Source organism: Venturia canescens, chromosome 1 (genome assembly GCF_019457755.1).
Source record: "Venturia canescens isolate UGA chromosome 1, ASM1945775v1, whole genome shotgun sequence".
NCBI lineage: Eukaryota > Metazoa > Arthropoda > Insecta > Hymenoptera > Ichneumonidae > Venturia > Venturia canescens.
This window is the reverse complement of record NC_057421.1, coordinates 492547-515847: the sequence shown is the minus strand read 5'-3', so window position 1 is coordinate 515847 and position 23301 is coordinate 492547. Positions and strand designations below refer to the sequence as shown.

General features: G+C 37.9%; 2 protein-coding genes across 2 annotated transcripts; one reads left to right on the top strand and one right to left on the bottom strand.

Annotated features, from left to right (window-relative positions):
* The first annotated feature begins 92 nt into the window (after window positions 1–92).
* Window positions 93–3445, top strand: RpS3A (ribosomal protein S3A). The gene is made up of 5 exons (XM_043418251.1): window positions 93–249; window positions 695–798; window positions 1576–1898; window positions 2282–2443; window positions 3228–3445. Exons 1-5 carry the CDS (start codon window positions 188–190, stop codon window positions 3390–3392), a joined length of 816 nt encoding a protein of 271 aa, XP_043274186.1. The 5' UTR covers window positions 93–187; the 3' UTR covers window positions 3393–3445.
* A 907-nt stretch (window positions 3446–4352) lies between these two features.
* LOC122410161 (fatty acyl-CoA reductase 1) lies at window positions 4353–17492 on the bottom strand. The gene is made up of 9 exons (XM_043418238.1): window positions 17155–17492; window positions 13234–13506; window positions 7319–7482; window positions 6415–6550; window positions 6050–6249; window positions 5548–5800; window positions 5228–5418; window positions 4756–5013; window positions 4353–4587 (listed from the first exon to the last, which is right to left on the bottom strand). The coding sequence occupies exons 2-9, from the start codon at window positions 13453–13455 to the stop codon at window positions 4452–4454; spliced, it is 1560 nt and encodes a 519-aa protein (XP_043274173.1). The 5' UTR covers window positions 13456–13506; window positions 17155–17492; the 3' UTR covers window positions 4353–4451.
* Between the last annotated feature and the right edge of the window lie 5809 nt (window positions 17493–23301).

The following is a 23301-nucleotide window of genomic DNA, read 5'->3' as shown; positions in this document are numbered from 1 at the left end:
GGTTGATTTTATAATAAATGGGAAAAAAATCATCGGACTCGTCTTTCTTATTGCGCCGCCGCGCGGCGACCAATGAAATTTCATTCGACAAAGTAGCCAGCTTCAGATCGTTCGAAGTCTGACGAGAGTTTCTTCTGCACTTCCGCCTGCAAGCAAACGGATCTCTTTTCCGTTTGTAAACTTAGTCATGGCGGTGGGTAAAAATAAAGGGCTCTCGAAAGGAGGCAAAAAGGGAGTTAAGAAGAAGATGTAAGTGAATAATACTACGTTTGTGTTTTCAAGCGTTATTGTGAATGTTAAGAAAAGTTTATTTCAAGGTTTTACGAGCTGTGATGTTTGTGATTCAGGCGGATTTTTCCGGACCGTTTAGAACTCGCGTTAAACAGACATGCCGTCGTTTCGAGCAAAATTGATTGATTGATTAATTTTTTGCTTACGAATATTTTCTCGTTATTGATTTATATCATCCTGTCGTTCGGTGATTCGATCGATTGAGCATCAAAATCGGCATTGAACAACTCGTGTGCTACCTGAGAAATTTGTATACTTAACCAATAATTGTTCCAGTTATTTGAATTATTATCCGAATTGACAGAGTAGTATCGAAACGTCTATAATTGAAATTTTTTGTTCCTTCCAGTTTGATTTGTATCGAAAGTATTTGGTATAATTGTCAAATTTTTCACCATTTTAGCGTCGATCCGTTTACTCGCAAGGACTGGTACGATGTCAAGGCACCGTGCATGTTCACCACTCGCCAAGTTGGCAAAACTCTGGTTAACAGAACCCAGGGAACCAGTGAGTTTTTATGACTTAATACCTATTTCACAATCGTGTCAATTTTCAAACGTGTAAAATTTTTTATTGCAATATTTTACAATTTGGATATACGAGCATCTCCGAGTATGAGATGTTTCGCGCAGTTCAATGATCCTTGCAAGCAAGAATTGGAGCACTTGAGAGTTATAAAATATATCTCAGTTGTATACGTACAAATTACAATGCATCAACATTGGAATCATTTTGATGTCAATTTGTGTTCAAACTGTATTATCTACCTAACCAAATCATTCAGGACAATGGTAGATATAAAACTCCTATTCTTAAACTAAAACTGCTGAATGGTTATAATAGCTCGAATGAATATTTACATTAGGTACATAATTCATATCTTCCATGAGATATTTTTTCATTTGTCTTATTTTCATTATTACATTTTTATTTGTAGCATCAATATGTTTAGGCACAATAATTTGACTTTGAAGCAACTCCAGCTTCAGCGTAGCTTTATCCTGGCTACGTTGACGTTTAACGTTGCAAAATGAAAAAACTATAGATACCACGGCTTTATCAGGAAATCGATAAAGTTGAAATATAGTATAGTCACACAAATGAATTTCTCCTCATAGACAAATCAGAATGTTGTTTCAATAAAGTTTTTCAAAATAAATATAGCTTGAGTTACATAATTTTCACATCAACTGAGAAGTCATAATGTTTAATTATATTTAAATTAGTTTTACATTAATTGTCAGTAAACATTATTCATTTACATATGATTTTTCAATATTCCAGAGATCGCCTCCGAGGGTCTGAAATTCCGTGTTTTCGAGGTTTCTCTCGCGGATCTCCAGAGCGACAATGATGCGGAAAGATCATTCCGTAAATTCCGTTTGATCGCCGAAGATGTCCAAGGACGCGCGGTTCTTACCAACTTCCATGGTATGGACTTGACGACCGACAAGCTTCGTTCAATGGTCAAGAAATGGCAGACCCTCATCGAAGCTCATGTCGATGTTAAGACTACTGACGGCTATTTGCTCCGAGTATTCTGTATTGGTTTTACTAACAAGGATCAGATGAGCACTAGAAAAACGTGTTACGCTCAGCACTCTCAGGTTTGTTTGAAACGCTCTTTTAAAAAATATCTATTCCTTCCTGCGTGACGCTTGTTCTAATGTGACGAAAATCTTTGAAATTATTAATCGTTTGTCAACTCGGTAAAACAATTCGATAAAAAAACGTGTAATTCAAGTATGACAAAGAAATGATACGACCAATGCGCAATTGGAGAAACATCGATGTTCACATTATAACACCGATCGTTGATAATTGAAAATTGCGAAGATGAAAGCGCACTCTTACCACGCCCTTCGCTACGTACGCGAATGGCGATATGAAGTGTAGCGACAAATTTTTATTGAGCCGTCAATGAGAATCATCGGACGAGCGCCAAAATTTAAGAAACATTAAAAATATAATTTGAGTGTTTCTCGTTCAGGTCCGACGTATCAGAGCAAAAATGGTTGAACTTATCACCAACGATGTAGCCAAGAGTGATCTTAAAGGTGTCGTAAGCAAGCTTCTCCCTGATGCAATTGCCAAAGACATCGAAAAGGCTTGCCAGGGTATTTACCCCTTACATGACGTTTACATTCGCAAGGTAAATCAGATTTGTTAAAAAGGCCCCAACATTTTTTTTCTCAATTATAAATCATTAAGTACGTTCACGCGAATCCAATGGAAATCGAAAATTCCAACTTCAATTGTTGAAATTTGGAAATGTGCATCTATTCTCGGAATTATTATAGGATCTACCGTGTAGTTGTCGAGAAAACAATTAACGAAAATCACATTTTTTTTTAAGGGTTTTACATAAGCTCTTGTGGCAGGCACACTTCCTGTGCGACAATTTGGATTTAATGAAATGGGATCCTCCCAACTTTGAAGAGTCAAAAATAAGACTAAGAAAGTAGAATGTTGTTAGATATCAATGATATCTTTAGAAACCCTCGTTACCAGTGAAAACCACTTGGAGAATGGAGAAGAAAAACATTTATTTGAGGTTAACGATAATAACGACATAAACAGTGGAAGGTTTAACAATACTATGAGCCAGCTGGTTAAAAATACAGCTGTGCATACGCATATAAATAGGAAATGTCTGTTACATTTTGCTTGAAGATTTTACTACGAAAATATTTTAACCGCTATCATATTAAACATTTATTAATCTCAACAAATAAGTTACACATCATTTTAATAATTGTGAGAATACATTTTAATCGTTTCTTTGATGATTCTGTTTAAATGATTAATTTTCATTTGGTCGACTGAATGTTATTTTCCACTTTTATAACATCGACAATGTCGTTTGAACGTGAATATTTTTTTAACAAACTCGTATCCGAGTTTTTTCCTTACTAATATTCATGATTCTCGTTTAGGTCAAAGTATTGAAAAAGCCCCGTTTCGAGTTGAGCAAGCTTTTGGAGCTTCATGGTGACGGTGGCAGCGGCGGCGGCGGTGGTAAGGCCGGAGAAGGTGGTGAGTCTGGCTCAAAAGTTGACAGGCCTGAGGGTTATGAACCACCAGTACAGGAGTCCGTTTAAATTCCATCAAAACGCGGAATACTTTTAAAAATAAAAAACTAAAAACTACAAAATTTTCTGTACCACGTACTTTTTTTCACTCCCTAAACAATTCCATAATCCAGTGTCCGTTGATGACCAGTCAGTTTTACGCTCGGTAAAGATCCTGTTGCGAGTTTTTTTTTTCCCCCTAAGAGGCTTGATTTTTCAGGAATTTTCATATTTTTTCATTCCAATTTGTCGTTAAAGGTTTCGCGAAAAAGGTGAGGATAAGGGGGGGGGGGGGGGGGGGGGTACCCATTGAAATTCCGTCTAATCACTAGTCCTGTATGAAAATAAAAGTGATGAGCAACGAAAGTTTCTCTTTATTAATGTTCCGTGAACGCAATGCTTTAGTAATGCTTACTGTTGAAATATTTAAATATACAAAGTCAATTCTGGTTGAATTGTACACTTGCTTACACTCACAATTTGATTTTGTAGAAAAACAACTCTCCGGCGATTCACAAGTAATCAATAATTTATAGGTTTTTAATACAAGAATATACGGAAAAAAATTCGATATAGCTAAAAATGAAAGAAAAAAATTGGGTTTTCCGGACGTTTGTTGACTCAATTTATTTTGCACAATAAAAATAATTCAATATAGCAGTTTGTAGTAGTTCAATCCAAAGTTTAATCATACACTGAAATTACTATGAGTATGTTCCGAATGATCTTTAAACTCGAAATCATGAAGCTGGGAAAACTATGTTCAATTATGACTTACACATCCTAAAAAATATGTGTTTCTCGACAAAGTGCATTTTTCGAAAATTTGGCTCTAACGAGATATTTAGACATTTATCTGGATAATTCATCTATAAAGCACAGAAGAATCTACAAACTGAAAATCTTTGGTCTTTGGACCAACAGCAGCTCCGACAACTCGTTAAGGATGCACTTCCATTGATCATTATCGGATAATAATTAGTTTTCATCCGTGTTTTAAAATATTTATTTGGTCTTGAAATTTTAATACATCTGTGCTGGCACGGTACAGAGCTAGAAAAGAGTAAAAAAAGACGGAATAATAATGAATTAGTGGGAAAGTGCGGAGCGGACGATTTGCCAGCCATGCCCGAGGAGTGTTCTAAAGCTCTCGCTCCAGCAAGCAAGTGCGTAAATTAGTAGAGCAAAGAAAAGGATTTTTGCGAACACGTCGACCCACCACATTCTGCAAAGAAAATATGAGTAAAAGATCGTTGAAATACTTGTTAAAAGTTATGAATTTGTAAAAGTACTACATTCTCGACAAATAACGAACCATACGAGCTATACCAAATAATCGAAGATGAAATGATACGTGAAACATTTTTGTTTTTTTTTTTTTTGCAATTCTTACATTCTCATGTGACGTCGAGCAGCCGGCAACGTTTCCGGCATTTCTTTGAGGATATAAATTCTCGCTGCTCTTATGCAATCCTCGAAATAAGAGTCAAGATCTAAATCATCACCGTGCAGCGCGTAACGCTCGCGTTCCGTAGCATTGAACTTTTCCCTCAGGTCGGTCAAGTTTTTGTTGTCAAAATCCCACTGGTTATTCGCGTAGTACTCGAAAACTTCGAATCCCTTCTGAATACGGCGATGAACTCTGCACAAACTTGAAATAAAGATATCTCGTGATAATAAAACGCACAAAATTCGCTGTAAGAAGAGATAGCAACTGTGCGAGCAAAAATAATTCTTAAAAGTAAATACAGTCGTTGCGAGATTGAAAAAAAATGTTGTCTTCAAAATTAGATTTTCCGAGTAACTTTTCGGATAAAAAACTGAAATTTCAATGGAGATCCTTTGTTTGTAGTAGAAAAACTTACATCGGTTTGTATCCCGCAAGGAATATCAGTGTGTCGATAAAGTAGGCTGGTATCATATGGAAAAATAGTACGCAAATATTGTGGACGAATCGAGAACTCTTCATACTGCCACCGGGATACCAAACGACGTTATTGAGTGGCACTTTCTCTGTGATTCTGCGTCCTCGATCGATTATTTCTCTCCACGAGACCTGCGAACGACCTATATATCTCATAATCTATTCATCTATACGGGATGAGAAGAAGATTATGGTTGAGCGCGTTATCGCTCGAACCCCGAAATAAAGCCAAATCTTGACGAATAGGTTTCGCGCATCTACCTTAAATTCACTGCTACTCGTGAGATTGTAGACTCGTTTATCTTGTTCGTTGAAGTACAAAAAGTTCCACGTGCATGCGAAAATGGCGTTAACCGCAACGTCAACTGGAAGATAATCGGCATAGCCGGTTTCCTGACAGTACATTGTTCTGATAACTCCTTTGCCAGCACCGATGAGCAAACCCGTCGGTCCATTTATGTTGTCGGTCCAGCCAGGAATCGGTTCTTTCCAAACGGGTATTATTATACTCGGTCTACGAATGAATTTTGTCTTACCAATTGCATTTGAAAAATTTTCACGTCATCCATTTCATTAATATATACTTTTTCGGTTTTGTCACAGCTTTTTTTTTTTTTTTTTTTTTTATTTTGAGCAGGAAAAAAACATAATAACTATACTAAATAATGAAGAAACTTAAACAATTACTTAATCAAGCATGATCGAATCAACGAATGAAATGTCATTTGAGGATCAAATAAATAAAGATAATGAGAAATCTTGCCGAAGAATAATCGCTGGGATGAGGGGCATTGCCTCCTCGACGAGACCCTCGGATAATGCCTTTGTGAACGCATACGTATTTGGATATGTGCCCAGAATTTTTTCTGTCATTGCTTCGACAACCTCGTCATCCATCCACTCAACACATTTGATGATTTTGTGCGGATCAGCGGGTGGAGGATAAGGTTTTTCGCGGAGTATCTAATTTACAACGGAAACCGATTTAAAAAATCATGCGAAAATCAATTAACCACGTGAGCCAAGCGCTAACGCTCCAAGTAAAAAACAAAAATCAAATATTCGCTAATAAATAAGCTCTATTCCGAAGGGGGGGATAAGTTTCAAAGAATGAGACTGAAAAAATACCTTTTCTTCGAGGTGACAATAGGAGGTGCTAATGTGAGCAAACAGTACCAATTCTTTCATTACTTTGGCGAGCTCGATCATATTTCTCGTTCCTCGGGTGTTCAAAAGAACAGCTTTCTTCAGTGATTCGTCAAATCTAAAGTTTGTATACGAAAAAAATAATGATGTTATTATTCGGATAGAGTACCTTTGCGCGATTTTTGTATATTGAGTCGCTCTTGGTATTCCGCAGGTTGAAACACGATCAAGCCGATCTATTGGTCGTCGTGCCTTCTCTGGACATTAAAATCCGGCTGTACCCTTTTTTCTATTCGATACAACTATGAGTTTTTTGAGACGAACGATGTCGTTTTATTTATTTTATCCAAGAATGGAATGTATTTTATATTCTCGAAATATCGAGACGGACTCGAAGACCCTCGTCGTCGCACGAATAGAAACCAAGACGTTTATAATGATGAAAAACAAAATTGGAGGCCTAGCGTTAAACCTACAATGGTGTAATTCATTTTTCGTTGGCAACGTTTGTGTACAAAGCAAGAGAAAGGAATCGGCGTTAACTCTCAGCCGATTAGAACCTTCGAGCGAAACGTATTTTCAAATATCGGACACAAAACACTTTCGCGGATACGTCGTACCGCAAATTTCTTCGTAGCATGGTAAATAAAACGCTCAATGAATATTTTTTCTGGCCAAAAGATGGGTCCCGGAAAATGAGTGCTCGACGAGTTTTCTCATAAAAATGAAGAAAAATCGAGATAAATTTGTGTCAAATTTATCGGATATTGAGTCAAATTTAAGAATATTGGGGAAAATGAATTTTCGGAATATAAATAATGATAAATGTAATGGAATTTTTTTTTTTTTTCTTAACTCGAACGAACAAGAAAATATTATTACCGACCTGACGGTTGCGGCAGCGTGATAAACAATATTTATTCTTTCGCAAAGCATTTTTCTGTCTTCCGGTGAAAGGCCCAAATTGGGTGCAGCAACATCGCCATTTACGATAGCAACGGATTCGTGAAGGTCCGACAGACCTCGAAGATCTCGCACTTTTTCAAAGAGCTGAAATTCACAAACGTTTCTCAATATTATTTTTCATGTTTCGATAGTAAATTGTATAAATACATTCCGAATAACAAGAATTCACGTAACAAAGAATATTTTTGTTTTCAATGAAAGAAATAAAATGGGGAGAGCACGCTTCTCGTTTCTCGTGATTTTTGTCTCGTATTTGAATCGGTCACGCATAACAGTCGTAAGATTTACGATCGGAGAGAGCCAACAATAATAAAGTACGCTTATTGCAACATTATTTTCAAATGTCTATGACTTGCATTACGGACTGCCCGGTAGCTTTCGTTTTATTTATATATATATATATATATATAAAATACATGTACATGTACCTCTGAATTATCATCGAAAACTTGTGTATAGACGAGAAATTTGACAATATATAAAAAATTTGTAACATTTAACATATGAAAATGAAAAATTACCAAAATAATGAGAACGCGAAATATCGACACCGTTGACGAAATCGGAGTTTCAACGATTCTTACGATCGAATAAAAACTTTGAAAACGACATTCGTAAAATCTGTTGAACTTTTCTTCGCCCGGCGATCGATAAATCGATTTTCACCAAGGCGATCGATCGCTTGGCAGGCCCATCTTTTTTTTTCCGTCTGCTAAATTGGAGGATAATGAAAATTAGTTGAACGTTCGACGAAACGAGAGTCAAGCACGCATGGAAAAGTGCTCGCGATACGTGTAGATCGCGCTTTTCGTATTTCCTCAATGTTTTTCTTCAGTTCTTGAGTTCTTGAAAAAAATCTTTTTTCTTTTCAAACTGCAACTCCAATGGTTTTCCAAATTTTTCCTGACCTTATTTTCCGGCTATTCTCCAATGTGTATTTTCTTGAAAATAAAACGATTATTTTCATACGCGGCGTATAATATAAAGTCTTTTGACCGGTTAAATTAGTGTCGTGTGGAAATGTGATCTAACGGCGTAGCAAGAGGCTGCCACGTATTGCGAAACTGTGTTAATTCGTTTGGTGATAATAAACTTCGGAGTTCGAAGGGAAAGTGCACTCGCAGCAGCAACCGCTGCTCATGGATACATCTATATTACTAACGTAAACGCTATACTTATTACTGAATTAAAAAAAAAAAAATGATAGATCGTTGAATCGAAACGACGACAACGATTTCATTAACAACGATTGAATTTATTTCTATCGACGAATCAATAAAATATGCGATCGATTTCGAAATTTATAGGATCGTTTGAAGATGCGCCGGTGAAATAGTAATGTATAAATGTAGTTGTGCATTTGGGAAAAGAAAATTACGCAAATTCGAAAATTCGATCGAAAATCAAATCGACCCGAATTTCCGTGAAAACGGATATTTTCTAGAACCTACGACGCACGTACAGCTGAAATTAATAATGAAGACTTTTTTTTTTTTTTTAACGATTCGTCGAAATCCGTTGAGCGGGGTGTTCGATTCAAAAGCTAACGAACCTTTTTTCAGCCAATAAATGAATAAATTAAAATGAATATACGTATAAAGAAGACGGTGCGTTTGTCCGAAAGTAAAGGGGGTGGGGGCTGCACGGTACAAGTGCAGCCAATCGCACTTTGGAATGTTGCAGATTCCGGTTGTATTTCGTCATACGTCGACGCGTATAACCTGCGTGTACGCGATTGATCAAAAAATTTTCTACTTTGAGGAACGGGGATTGATTACAATTTGCGATATATCCCGCCAACATTGTGAAATCCGTGCAGCTGCGCTCATTCGTATTTTTCTCCTGCAGTCACCTTCTGCACGTTCTTTCCTTTGTGTTATTTCGAACTGTTCTTCCAAGCTGTGCTTTTTCAATGCGTATAAGATTATCAAAAATAATACGTATTCATTTGTTATTCTCCAAGTGATTTTTCACAATTGCGATTCGTCTCTCCGCATGCTGGCTCATGACGCAGATATATTCTCGTTTCTTCGATGCGGCGTATCGAAAGTTCACTATTTTTATAGTCTGTTTCGTCGATGGAGAAACGGAGGTCAAAGAATCTTCCTCCTCTTTTTCGGAAAATAAAAATTTTTAAACGCAGACGTAATAAGTTTTTATGGGAAAATCATACACATTGCGAAACGTTTTAGTATTGACACATAAAATCTCTTGTTTCGTACAAACCAGGAAGCAGCGGTGCCTCATGCAGTTTCATGACAACAAGTATAAAATTCGCGCACAAATTAATATTATTTTTACTACGCGTGGCAGCCGTGCCACAGAAATTATAAAATCTCTCGAAAACGGGAGGGAGAGAAAGAGTAAAAGCCTAAAAGAAGTTACGTCGAGAATGAAGTAACGTCGTCGCCGTCGTGTGTACCAATAGAAATTCTAGTGCTTTGCACTTGAGCGTTGACGCTATTCGAGAAGGAGTAAAAAAATTAAAAGTGAAAAAGAAAGGAAAGTTACAAGAATAGCGCTTGTGTAAATGCTGCAATCGCTGGTGACCTTACGCGTTTTCATAACTAAAAACTTGACTTGTCTCAACTGTGGCTTCTTTTTTGGCGAAATTCGTGCGGCAACGGCAGGCTTCGGATCATAAAAAGAATTCGATTCTCGATACGAAGAGTCAAGTTGAGCGATCACGGTTTGTATCTCGTTTTCCAGTTTTTCCTGCTGCGCAGGAGCTCTCCTCGCACATTGACAGGAAATTCCAACCCGTTGGCCTTGTTTTTTTACGGATCCTGTATTGAGACGAGTATTTTTTGTATCATTGCGTTCCAGAGCACGAGCGTGTACGTCTCATCAGTGCGTACGTTCTTGGGAGCACGTTTGATTTTCGATAATAATAATTTCAAATTTCATCAATTTTGTCCTCTTAGCTTGGCGCGCGGGAGACGGATAAATTGTTTGGGTTGTTTGCTCAAATCCTTTAGTTTTGGATCGACTGGATGAATTTTGTAGATCATGCGCGGTAGAATCGGTACGGTACTTGATTTTCTTAATAAGACAACTCCAGAAAACACGTTTTGCAACTGTATCTTTTGTACGCGCGCGCATGCCAAAGCATGGACAGTGACACTGCGCCTTAACCTCTGCATACAGAATGTATTGAGAAAAAATGGTAAGAGTGTTCGCAAATGGAGAGATTCATCGATGCGTTCCCAGCTCGGATGTCGAAGAACTCGTATTCTCGATCCGGGGTTCGAGAACCGCGATTGCGTCACAAGACGACGAGATCAGAGGCAAAATCGAAGATGTGACATAACGGTCAACCCGTATGTATGAAATACTCTATGGAGAGACTCAATTTACTTTCACTCGAACGCTCGACGTTCCGTTCGGTAAAGCTATGTACCCTACAGAGCCGAGGCCTTGACTCAGTTCCTCACAAGTCCGCGAGAATACCTGATCTCTGTGTACTACATACTGCATGCACCCAGACCTTTTTCAAATATGCGTTATGACCATTTTACATTTCTATATACATGGGCCGGGGGGGGGGGGAACAATGTATATTTATAAATCATCGACGTCGTGAGAAAATGAAGGAATTGACGGAAATTCAATAATTTCATTCAATTATCAGTCGTTAATGTCAATAAATTTGACCGTTTGGATATTGAAAATTTGATTCCGTAATAATCTCCCGTACGAGGATTTTTGATTCTATAAAGTATCGGCGCATCGATTAGCCGTCCCCGTTCGGTCGCATTTCCTCGTTACTCTCGCGCCTGCATCGATCGCGGTGGCACGATTATCTCACAAGATCAAACGTCGCGGAGTTGTCAATTATTGTTATTATGATCGTTACATCGTTACGATTGCTTTCCAAGTATCGTCGCAAAGGCGGGGAGAAAATCAGAAATGATTTCAAACAAGCTCGTCGCTCGCTCCGACGTCCGATTCTTCTCCCTCCTTCTTCCCCCCTATTCTTCGAACAATGACGGAGCGTAAATAAACGATGCATTTTTATTAGCTGATTTTTTTATTTTCCACATATTCTCTCGCTTTCTCCTCGCAATATTTTGACCAGCCTCGTCAACTTTCCAATAATCATTCCTCGAAGAAAACTTGAACGCGTGTCATTCAAATTCTTTTTTTTTTTTCAATGATTGTTTATCGTTTTTAGTCAGCAGAACATCAGGATAAAAGTTTGCCCAAAATTATTTTTTTCTGCTGTGGGAACTCGAAATTTTGGAAAACTTGGCAACTCCGTTGCGAGCATAATTCAGAGTCTAGAGTCGCGGTAGCGACTCGAGACAAGTACATTTACAAATCTATATAGTAAGATGAAGACGAGTCACTAGTAGAATCTTTACCGCAAGCAGAGTGGTTTCGAACGGTTTTCGAAAATTGTTTCACCGATATTTAATAAATTACAGCGTTTTCTCAAAGATGTCATTAGTTCACGTATTTTTTTATTTTTTTTTCTCTTTCGATCGTGACTAATTAAAACTCTGTAGCTTTAACGCATATAAGAAATATATCAATTTCATTTTTCAATATCGTCGAAAAAAGGTGGCATTTTTCGCACACAATTTTATTCAATTTTACTCAATGGACCAGTCTTCAAAGTAAGTTATAAAAAATCACGGTCAAACCGTTTTCGGAGGTCATTATACAAGTATGTTGAGAACAGGTACTTCTTCATAGATTTTTGCAGATGATGCTAAAATTGAGAAAAGAAGTTGGCCGAGGAATGCTAAAAATAGTTACGTGTTTTTTTTTTTAACAAACTAAAAACAAAAATTTTTTACCAAGTAACTATTTCATGAGCAAATTATTTTAGACCACATATTGCCATACGTTGCTATAACACGGGGAAAAATACTGATCGTTTTGCATCATCCGAGTACTTACACAACTTAATATTGCCATACTTTACTATAATACGGGGAAAAGTGCGCGATCGTTTTGCATCATCCGAGTATTTACACAATAAATTGACATGTTTAATACGCGAGCTATGAATTTGATACAAAAAGTCGACAAATCCTCACCAAAAAAAACAGCAAAAATGCTGTAAAAAAAGTGAGACAAGTACATTTACTTCCCCCGAAAGTAGCTCCACAAAAAGTTGTTAAATGAATGAAATCGATTAATAAAAAGCATCAATAATGAAATACATTAAACTTATTAACCTTGAATGAATATTTTTTTAAATTAATTGAAAGTATAGTTCTACACAAAAAAATCTGATAAAAATAAAAGTTAAAAAAAATTATAAAAAAAAATTCCGATACAAAAATAAACTTCAAAGGAAAAAAAATTTGACTGAACAAAAATTGATTGAAGTACTTGGCGAGTTTTCTGGTAATGATCAATACGTTATAATAAGAATTGGGTGGGGCTCAAAAGTTAGAAGGCCTAAAATAGCAAACTTTTGAGCCCCACCCATAAGAATTATGTGAACAAACACTCGCCAAGTACTTCGGTCAATTTTTTTTCAGTCAAATTTTTTGTTTCAATTTTTTTTTATTCCTCAATCAAATTGTTATTTTTCAATCAATTTATTTTCGTTTGAAGTTTATTTTCGTATCGGAATTACTTTTTATAATTATTTTTATCGGATTTTTTTGTGTAGAACAACTAGACTTTCAATTAATTTTAAAAATATTCATTCAAGGTTAATAAGTTTAATGTATTCGATTATTGATGCTTTTTATTCATCGGTTTCATTCATTTAACAACTTTTTGTGAGGCTACTTTCGGGATTTTTGCTGTTTATTAAATCAAATGGAAAATAAAGAGTAAAAAATGTTATTGTTACCACGATTATTGTAAACTCACCGGAGAATTGAAAATTTCATCGAGTCGCTGTTTGGGATCTTTGCCTTTTTTCGGTCTGACCAGAAGATAAATTTTTCCAACGTTCGGTACGCAACGTAGAAATTTTTCAACGGTAACTTTACCGAGAAAACCCGTACCTCCGGTCAGTAGAATTTGACGACCTTCGAACATCTCCGCGATTCTGTCCGGAACTTGGTTCCCTTTCGCGTCTGCTGCTGTCATTGTGCAAGTAATTTCCTTGTTTAACTTTTTTTGCTCAAGGATTCCGTTGTCCTGGAATAATAAAAAAAATACGAAATAATCATGATCAAGAAAAGTGTCATCGGTCTGAAGCGTAAGATGTGAAACGGCAACAGCGTAACAATCAATCAAGTTGATGGTACGTGAGTAGTTTTTTTTTTGTACTTTATCGCGTACGGAAATTTGCATCGAGAGTCGCATTAGTTCCTTTGCGACGAAAGAAACTCTCATCGCGTAACGTGCTGACGTTTGTGCTTCTGCCATTTTTTCATTCAATTTTTTGTTTACGAAGACAAATCGACGGCGCGGGACCTCGGTGTCATGAAACATTCAACGGCAACGGCAATGGCAACGACGATCATATATTTTTCTCTTCATATCTTTTTGTTATAATTTCGTTTCTTGGCTTTTTCTTGGTCGCTGAATGATAAATATACACGAGTCACGGAGTCACGGGGCCTTCCCCCGTGCTTGGCGCACGAGGCGCACAAGGTCATGGAGAGCGAAGCTTATTACGGCTGAGAAACCCGTTCTCGATTATATCTAAATGTCTAAAAAATTTCAATTCGAACCCACGCTGAGGCAATATTCGCGGATGGCCCGTGAATTTTTGGGCTAAAGAAAACCGCCTCGTTATAGCTAATATTAGCATCGAAATTTCGTTGAATTATCCCGTCAAAGCTACATTGGAAAGAAAAAAAGAATACACAAATCGAGTTACGGTCAACAATACGCACAAGTGAATCTTGGGAATGATTTTTAAAAGACGCTCTGCGTAGCGGAGATCCATACAGACACCGATGCATGGATCCGCGCGAATACCGTAAAACTGTGTAATCACAATTATTGCGAATCGCGAATTTATCTCGTTCTTTTTTTTCTTTGAGTATATACATGTATATAACTATTTCGTAATAATTTTCTCAAGGTAATTCTGCTGAGAGACACTGTAATTTACTCCGAATGTGAGGATTCTTATTCCGTTTGCCGAGACCCTGAAAACTCGATTGTTGCCTGCCTGTCGGAATCCTCGATTTTTATTATTGTATCGAGAAAATTCCCTTTTTACATTATTATCATCATCATAATCTGGCAATTATATTTCGAATAACGGAAGAGTGATTCGCGTTTTTCCGATTGCGCAATATCATCGAAAATTGAATTGCTGAATTACGTATGCGACAAATAAACGTTTTATCAATTATTTTATCAATTGATGATTGAACCAATCTAATTCTATTACGAATCAATCTGCGAAATAATCGGTAGTATTATTACTTCTATTCGTTACGATACTCGGGGCTCTTTTCATCTTTTTCTTTTTACGTTAATTTCAATTCGAACCCGATTCAACATCCGAATAGATTGGCGAAATTTCAGGTCAGGTTATCCAACATTTAATGAAGAATTAAAATTTCAAAAATCATAAAATTTATACGGGAGCGTACGGAGATTCCATCATCAGCACATTTCTATTCAATAATTTATACACTGAATATCTCTAAATTCCTGACACAAACTGTCTCACGTATAGAAAAAAATGTAAGGAATCCATAGCGATGATAAAAATGAAGGATCATCGAATGTTGAAAAAAGATATTAACGAGATAGAAGTTGGAAAAATGGCGGAAGCAGAAGCCATTTTCCCATATAACATCGACTTCTCAGAGGTTAGGAGTCTGGTTAGTCCAAATTTCGAGTGCCCTAGTTTGTGACACCAAAAAATACGGTCCTACGAAAGGAATACCTTAATAAGAGTCCTATATAGGCGCGAAGGTAAGGTGGCCGGTAATTTGATAGCAAGGTGATACGTGGGACGTTTAATACAACGTTTTGTTGTATTTGCACGATTTTGCACCTTTCGCATCAGCGGCCCACGTTTCTTTATACACCTCCCTTTCGCGATACTCGTGCTTACTCGCGTCAGGCCACGTGACTCGTATTTTTCTTATTATTTTCCAGGCGCTCCGTAATTTTTTAACCAAAAATTGCGATACCGAAAAAAATATTTCACGAAAAAATTCAGCTCTTTCGTTTGCGTAATTGCTCAAGCAGTCCGCGAGTCATTTAATTTCGCAATGAATAGAACAAGAATGTATTTAGAAAATGAGGTTTGCAATATTACGAGATTATTCCATTTAATGAATTTTTTCGGTCATGAACCGGCTGCGTGGTATAATTTGGAGAACGTGGCTATTTTTTTCATATGTATATTGTAACGTCGAAAATGGTGTTTTTTTTGTGTTTCTCGAAAAAATTGGATCGTTCTTATTTCCAAAGATAATGTATGTGCGCGCGTGCAGGACATCCTAAAGCGCCTTCGCGAATCGAGCGGCGAAAAAAAACGCAAACGAGCACGTTTTGCTACTGAATCAAGAATCCATCGCTATAGCGAGCGCATACGTGTTCCAATGATTGACTGTTAGAAGGGCGTAATTCGGTGGAATATAGTGGAAGAAAGGTGAGCGATACGCTTATACGATCCCCGATTCATCGCGATTCGTGCGTTTAATGCACTTTTGTTTCTGTTGCCTGACTCGCGTGCACTGAAACCGGCTTTTGGACACGAAAGAGATCCGAAACGAGCGATTTATCGTTCGCGTAACTTTCGTAGAGGTGGAGGTCGACCACAAATCGCCGGATACGAATTTACCCCTCGAGCCGGACGACATTGCGAATTTCACAAAATTGTAATATTCTCTGATTTTTCAATTATGCAAAAATAAAAAATAATTGGCCCCGAAATATCGATGACTTTTTGATTTATTCTTTGCTACTTACGATGTCCGCGTTAGTCTCGTCTCAGCTCTTAATCCATCGCGCATAGCCTTTATCGTCATTTTTTATCGTTGGTCATTCGTTTCAAAAAATGTTTATCGCTCGTTTCAATTATTCGTATATATAACTTGAAAAATCACTTTTTTTTATAATTCCATCTAAGATGTATTCTATTTTTCTATTCATGTTTAATCCGTATGATTTTGTCGAGCTGCTTATTCGTAAAATAAACTTGGCTCGCGACAATTTTCAATCGTATCATTCGACTTGTTGATTTCTCGACACTCTCTACCACCGCAAATTATTGAAACAAATGAACCGCGATCATCCAGGCTCATTCATCGGATGTAGTAAAATATTTTTTTTCACTTTCATTTGTTTTTCTTTTTCATCGACAGTTTTTTATCACTTCAAGAATTTCATTAATTTCGATGATCATACCTAATTAATCCGGTATCGTTATACCGTTTGAAATACAGCGAAAAATTGTACACAAGCGCGAGCATATTGAACTCGCAACGTTCAGTCGTTCGTGCGATGTTACGCGAGGAACACGTTTTGTTACAGGTCGAACCTTTCGATTAACTCAAAACACGTTCACCCGCAATCGAGCATCATTTAGCCGGCGATATACTTGTCAATTTCACGCACAAAGAGGGATGCTGCGGCGAATTTGAAATTCTTCGATGCGCAGCGAATTAATAATTTTGCATCCAATGATTCTTCTCTTGCAAAAATGCTCGCCCGATTGCTATTTGCTTTGAACGGAAAGGATGCGGAAGGGATTCCCGTAAATCCCTTCGTACCAAAAGAGTGCCGTAAATGGTAAAGAAGCTATAAGAGAACCATTCGAACGAGAAGTATCGAATTGAAGCTGAAAAGTTGAAAAAAAAAGCAACATACCTCTTTGGTGAAAGAATTTCGTAGTCTCGAAAACTAGAAAGAAAAACGATCGACGCCGTAATTACGCGATCACTTTGGGATGTTGAAGAGCTGCAAATACGTAAGGCTAGTACCGAATGAAAAGATATAATTGTCGGACCACTCGATCGGTCGGTGAGTCCGTCGTAGACTGACTTAAATTTCTCGTCCTCGACGTTGTGTCGTTTGTTCGTTGGCGCGGTGGAAGCGACAGGTAGTTCGGGCCAGGGCCGTGCGAACTTTCGACTCTCGATATATCAACTTATATACACCAACACACCCGTGTCTCATTTTTTTCTTCGGTCTTCGCGGTTTCGTGCTCGGGGTTTTACTTTATACACTCGAATTTACAGCACGAAAAATAAAACAAAAGGCGCGCATGCATTTATTACGAGTGTCGTGTAAAACTGGAGTAATTCGATTGGCACGGTCGATGCATCCTCGTGATCCATCAAATATATAAGGGACGTACGACGAGTGTTCTTCCTCCTCCCTCCGCGATCGACCGTTGAGTCTTGGCTCATATCGTCGATATCTATATACGGCCAGCGGACAGACGAAATTCAGCCGCGTATATGCGTCATGCAAATATCTCTGTATATACGCATACAGTGCGAATATGCAGTGCCATTAATCGTAAATGGCATCGCGAGCGACGAAAAATCATTTTTCCCTCTCCCCGAAAATCGATCGCGACGTGCGAGTTCCCACGCAGCATCGCTGGTCCCTCCAGCTACAACATGCACATTCTGCAGGTGCATGTTTATGTAGCCATCACCCGCCGTACGGAGGATACGCTTGTTCGTTTTGCTCTTGAAAAACGCGTCGCAAGCCTGGCAGCAGAAAAATATCGAGTCATATTTCAAAAGTAATAATGAAACAACCGATGATCCGAAACATGAAAAAATCATAATTCATTCAAATACGAGTCATAATTATTATATTATCTTTTTGAGACCACGACCGATTCGTCGATAATAATCCAAATTCTCATGATCAAGTGGAAATCACATTTTTTTTCATCAACGCGACCAGCACTCCTGTAATTCTGCGTTTCATTTGTTTTTCATTTTTCGATACGAGAAACATTCCCCCGATGAATCATTAATTGCAAAATGAGATCGTCACTTGAGCGACGAACTCGAAAGAATGGGAGAGACAAAGTAAAAAATATTGAAAAGTACCAGTCAGCAAAAAGCGGCAGTTCTCAATCGTATACAACATTTTTGTTGTCAACGAAACTTTGCGCCACAACCACGCGGATATTCAATGATATCTCGTATTATTATTCTCATTCCTCTTTTTTTTTCTGGGTATTCTTCTGTTTTTTTTTTTCCACGAGAGAAAACCAAAAGGAATGTTCAACACGCGTACCGCATCATATACATGTTTAACAGTTTCTGTTTATAAGCGTGCTCCGAATTATGTAATAAAAACCTTCAATTGTTATGCATTTAAAATTTGCGGTATAATTGCTGATTATAAAAGTATTGAAAATCATTGAATTTCCTGAAAGTTGAAAAAAACTTCGTCCCGCGAGAATGTTCACGGGAAAATGGTATATATAGTTTTTCGAACGAAACAGAAATGAGTATATATAGGATTGAAAGAATTGGTGGAGCATTCATGAAACTTGTGGCACTTGAAAAAGTTTCACCGCGTCTTTTGCAACCGTACTTTATTTAACGCTCGTAAAATACGTAATCGCTACTTTCTTTTCACGATCAGTCTCATTGTTTCGCGTCTCGGATATTCGAATGTTCAATAGTACTACCATAAACGAATATCGTCGCGAGGCTTGGCTAAAGAGAGAAATAAGATATACGAGAAAAATCAAAGATTCGGCCAAATTCTATTAAATACGATCGATCCCTGCTCGCTGATATCGCATGCATCATCGTGGAATATTATTGGTGGCCAGAAAGGCGGGACGGAGGCTACTCGTGGAATCTATGGCCATCAAAAATGATCGTTGACACCGTAATTACGATAATCGTATCTTTTTCTTTTCAATTATTCACGCAACGAGCCATGAATTTCGCTTCTCGCGCGCGGCCCCGCGTGAGAGCCTCATATACGTTCTCTTATTCCCCTCTTGTTTTCTTCCTTTCGTTTCATTCGTCCTTCGCGCGATAATGCATGATTATATACCACCTATGCCGCGCGATGAAACGTCGCGAGTGAAGTACATTGATTCGAGTATACGCGTTCAATGGACCGAGGGCAAATGAGATCTCCGCGGCGAGCACCCACTTGTTACGAAACGTTTTCTTTTCCAAACAAGATGGAAAGTTTTTTGTGGGCCAAGTCTGCCGGTGAGCCTCGATCCGAGTGACAAAAGTCGAGGATACCGCCCGATTAGATATAGCCTGCAGTATTTCCCACTTCCGAATCCGTCGCTCTTTGAAAAAATAGCTCTCGGAGCTGGGTGCATGCGCGGTCGTCAATATGGAAGACAAGAAAAATCCTAAGAGAAAAAAGCTGATGTGAAAATGTTCGCGGTTTTGTAATAATGGGTTTGACATTGGTTCCTCGCATCTGGTCCACAACTTTCTCTAATGGCGATATTTCACCAGGGACCAGTTTACCGCGAAGTCTTCTCTCTGATGGCCTCGAATAGTTGGTCTATCTAATAATGAGATACTATTCAAAATCGTTTGTATACATACGGACGATTAATTCGTAATTTGAATTGCAAGTACTCGGATGGAAAGCCTCGTTTACGAGGTTCAATCGGTGAAAGTTTTTTTTTTTTCATGCACAATGATTTTTCAAACTACTTCGTCATTACGCATTTATTTATGAGAATATACGGATTTCGGAGAAGCCACATATCGCCTGTTGTTTTTCAACCGAGTCGTCGTCAAAAAATATTTCAAATCTCTTCGGGGACCTGGAGAAGAAATTCGATTGGATACAATTTGATTGTTGTCAAATATCATCGCTATTCAATTTGAACGGGATTCCCGTTATTGAACAGGAATTCTCATTATTCGCAAATTCGACTTTTAGTAAATCTCAAATTTCCACGTTTGTCTCGCGGGAGATTGAGCCTCAGAGTGAGGACATTTACCTTGTACTTATATGAAATTCTTGGAATTCGTTTAACCTTGAAATTTTTAAATGAGCTCCAGCCCGATGAGACAGCATATTTTTTAAATAAATTCTTCCTCGGGGTACGAATCTTTCGTAAATGATGAAATATTTAAAGAAAATACATATATCCATTTCCGATAGGACCCTGGAACGTGTCGAAACGATCTTCGGACAAGGTCATTCAATCGGTCGAGTCTCATCGTCGATGCATCGAACAATATCGATCGATTGAAGAATTATTTTTTGCCTGGCTGCGTGCTCCCTTCGCTGGACGGATAAAACGAAATCAGTTGATCGATGGATTTTTATGAATTTAGTATCGCGATCGCGCGAGTATCAATTCTTTTTTGCTATTCAACGTTTTACGTCATTATCCGAAAGAAGTTTATTGCCCAAGGTCGTTCGAAGGTCTCCTGCATTCTCAACACATTTATACAGCGGTGCGCTTTCCATCTCTGCTGCATAATCCGCTTTCCCTGAATTATCATGTCCGAAAGTAGGAAAACATGTGGGGGAGACCGGGGCAAAACGGGATATCTAAGGAAATATTAAACTTTTCAGAAGTTTGGGAAACTCTGTCTATTGTTTACTCCCAAAAACTAAGGAATGTACTGGAATTCTTTTCAATTTTCAAAAAAAAAAAAAAATTCCGAGGCAAAACGGGGTACCGCTCAAAAACTTATGAAATTTTTGTTTACTATGATTTTAATTCAATGCACCTTGGGTGCATTTTGCACCCGTAACCGAGGGACTTCCGACTTACCGCTGTAAGCGTTGTAAGCGATCTCAGCGCTTACAGCGCTCAAACGTACGTCGAATGCGCGCTCAGCGCTTATAGCGATAACTTGAGAACGCATTTCGAGCGCTAACAACGCCAACTTGAACGCACTTCGATTTGCACGGGACGATGCGAAAAAAAAGGAGCGGCGATATGAATAATAACGAAGATTGCCAATGTTTATTTTGTAAAAATTTGTATTCTCCGTCCACTGAATCATGGATTGAGTGCCAAAATTGTGCGGAGTGGGCACATGATTCGTGTGCAGGGTGTAACCACACATGATGGTCCGCAAACATGTATCTGCGATTACTGTCGTAGATAGTATAATCTACGAGGCAGTAATCGCAGACAGACAAATACTTTTTGTATTTCTGTGCAAAAACGTTTTCACTTTGGGAGTGATGTAAAAAAAAGAAAATTAAAAAAAAAAAAACGAATTTTTTGGAAAAAAAATCAAAATCCAAAAAAAACCAAGATGTTTTGGAAAAAAATATGTTGAGAGCAGAAATGTGCCGCTTATTCGTAACTCATCTTCCGGCGAATGACGAACGAAGGATGAAAGATGGATTGCTAACATTTGTTATTTTTGTTTTCGCGATCACAATAATCAAGCATAAAAGCTCGTTCGCAATTCGTACTCTCGTCCGCGCGGCATTTACGCGCTCATCCTTTTATCTCCCATGTATTATCAGAAAAAGTTCTCCTCGAGCCTCGAACAGTTGTTGTGTCATCATTATACAGGATACCAGAGACAAACGGCCGATTCCACGTGTACAGCGCGCTCAACAACCTGCTCGTGCGTTTTCCTTTTCACAAAAGTCCTTCAACCTTGGTCAAACTCTCTCGATACAATACGGACTCCGCAATATTGCATGCCCGGTGACGATTTGGAAACTTGCTTAAGATAATAATGAAAAAGACGTTGCACCACTTTGCCCACAGCGAAGGAAAAATAATCGCTAAAGACCATCTTCCGAATTCCACCAACAGGATTTATTGAAAAAACGCTCGAAGCATTTAAAAGATCTCGCCTGCCTCATGAGTTTACCTCGCTAGACATACTTTTAATTTTTTTAATCATTTCCCGCTCATTCTGCGTAGCGGTGCATGAACTTTCGCGTTCTATAAAATTCTACATACAATTCTCTGAGAATTTGAACTTTTCGTATTGTATATTTAAAATATGTGTGGATAGAATGACATGCCATTTTTACTCCCACCACCCCAAAATATTTCATTCGGAGCTAATACAAAACAGTCTTGACGAGGGCGCAGTATTTAACCGCAAAAGCAGCCCTTCTCTCGCATTAATCTTTCCGAAATAACTGGAAAAAGAAATTATTTGGCATGCAGTTTTATTTGCATTTTTCTACGAAACGCGGGGCACCGAGACCTGTGTATGGTACATACACAGGTCTCGGATGATCAGAATTAATACGATTTTCATATCATTACAGCGTGTGATGTTTTTGTTTCTTCATCTATAAACTGTTTTTTTTTGTTAGGATTTACAACGAAGAACAAGGCACGCGAAGAAAAAACGTTTTTCCGTCGCGAAACCTTTTTCTCGTTAATATCGACATTGGCGTAGCTCCTGTTATTTTTTTTATTACGAGTCCCGTAGATTCTTTAATTTTTATTTAAAATTCTCATTATCGGAAAAATCGAAACGCGACGAGATTCGAATTAAAGGAAATTGTCTGAAAACAAAAATCATTTCGAAACATTGTATCCAATAAATTTTAACTTTTGTTGCGATTTGGTAGAAAACGTATTTTTCAAGTTTCGGTTGCTGATCGTTTCATAATTTTGATTCATTCTTCAATACATAGGATCCCGGGTTTGTTTGAATTTGTGTATTACCATCAAAGTCACGTGGACGATTACGCCAAAGGTTTTCCCAATTTCGTTGATTGACTATCGCCTCAGGTCTTCGCATGAGAAACTGACGATGAAGTCATTGAAATTTTTTTCACAGTCGTAGACCTTGTTTGAGGAACAGATTATGAAATTGTATGGAATATTAGTCGTTCAAGAATTGGATATACAAACATTCAAAGAGATTTAGTCAATAATGATCGTAGTGTGGAACTTTGAGTGGGATAAAAAGCAGCATGCTTAAGAAATAAGGAGAAGGTAGATTTGGTAAACGAAAGAATGAAAAAGCGAATGGAGTCGGAAGCGAAAAGACTAAAATTCTTGAAAAATTCAAACATTAAATCATACAGGGAATGTACTCTCACATGTCGTAG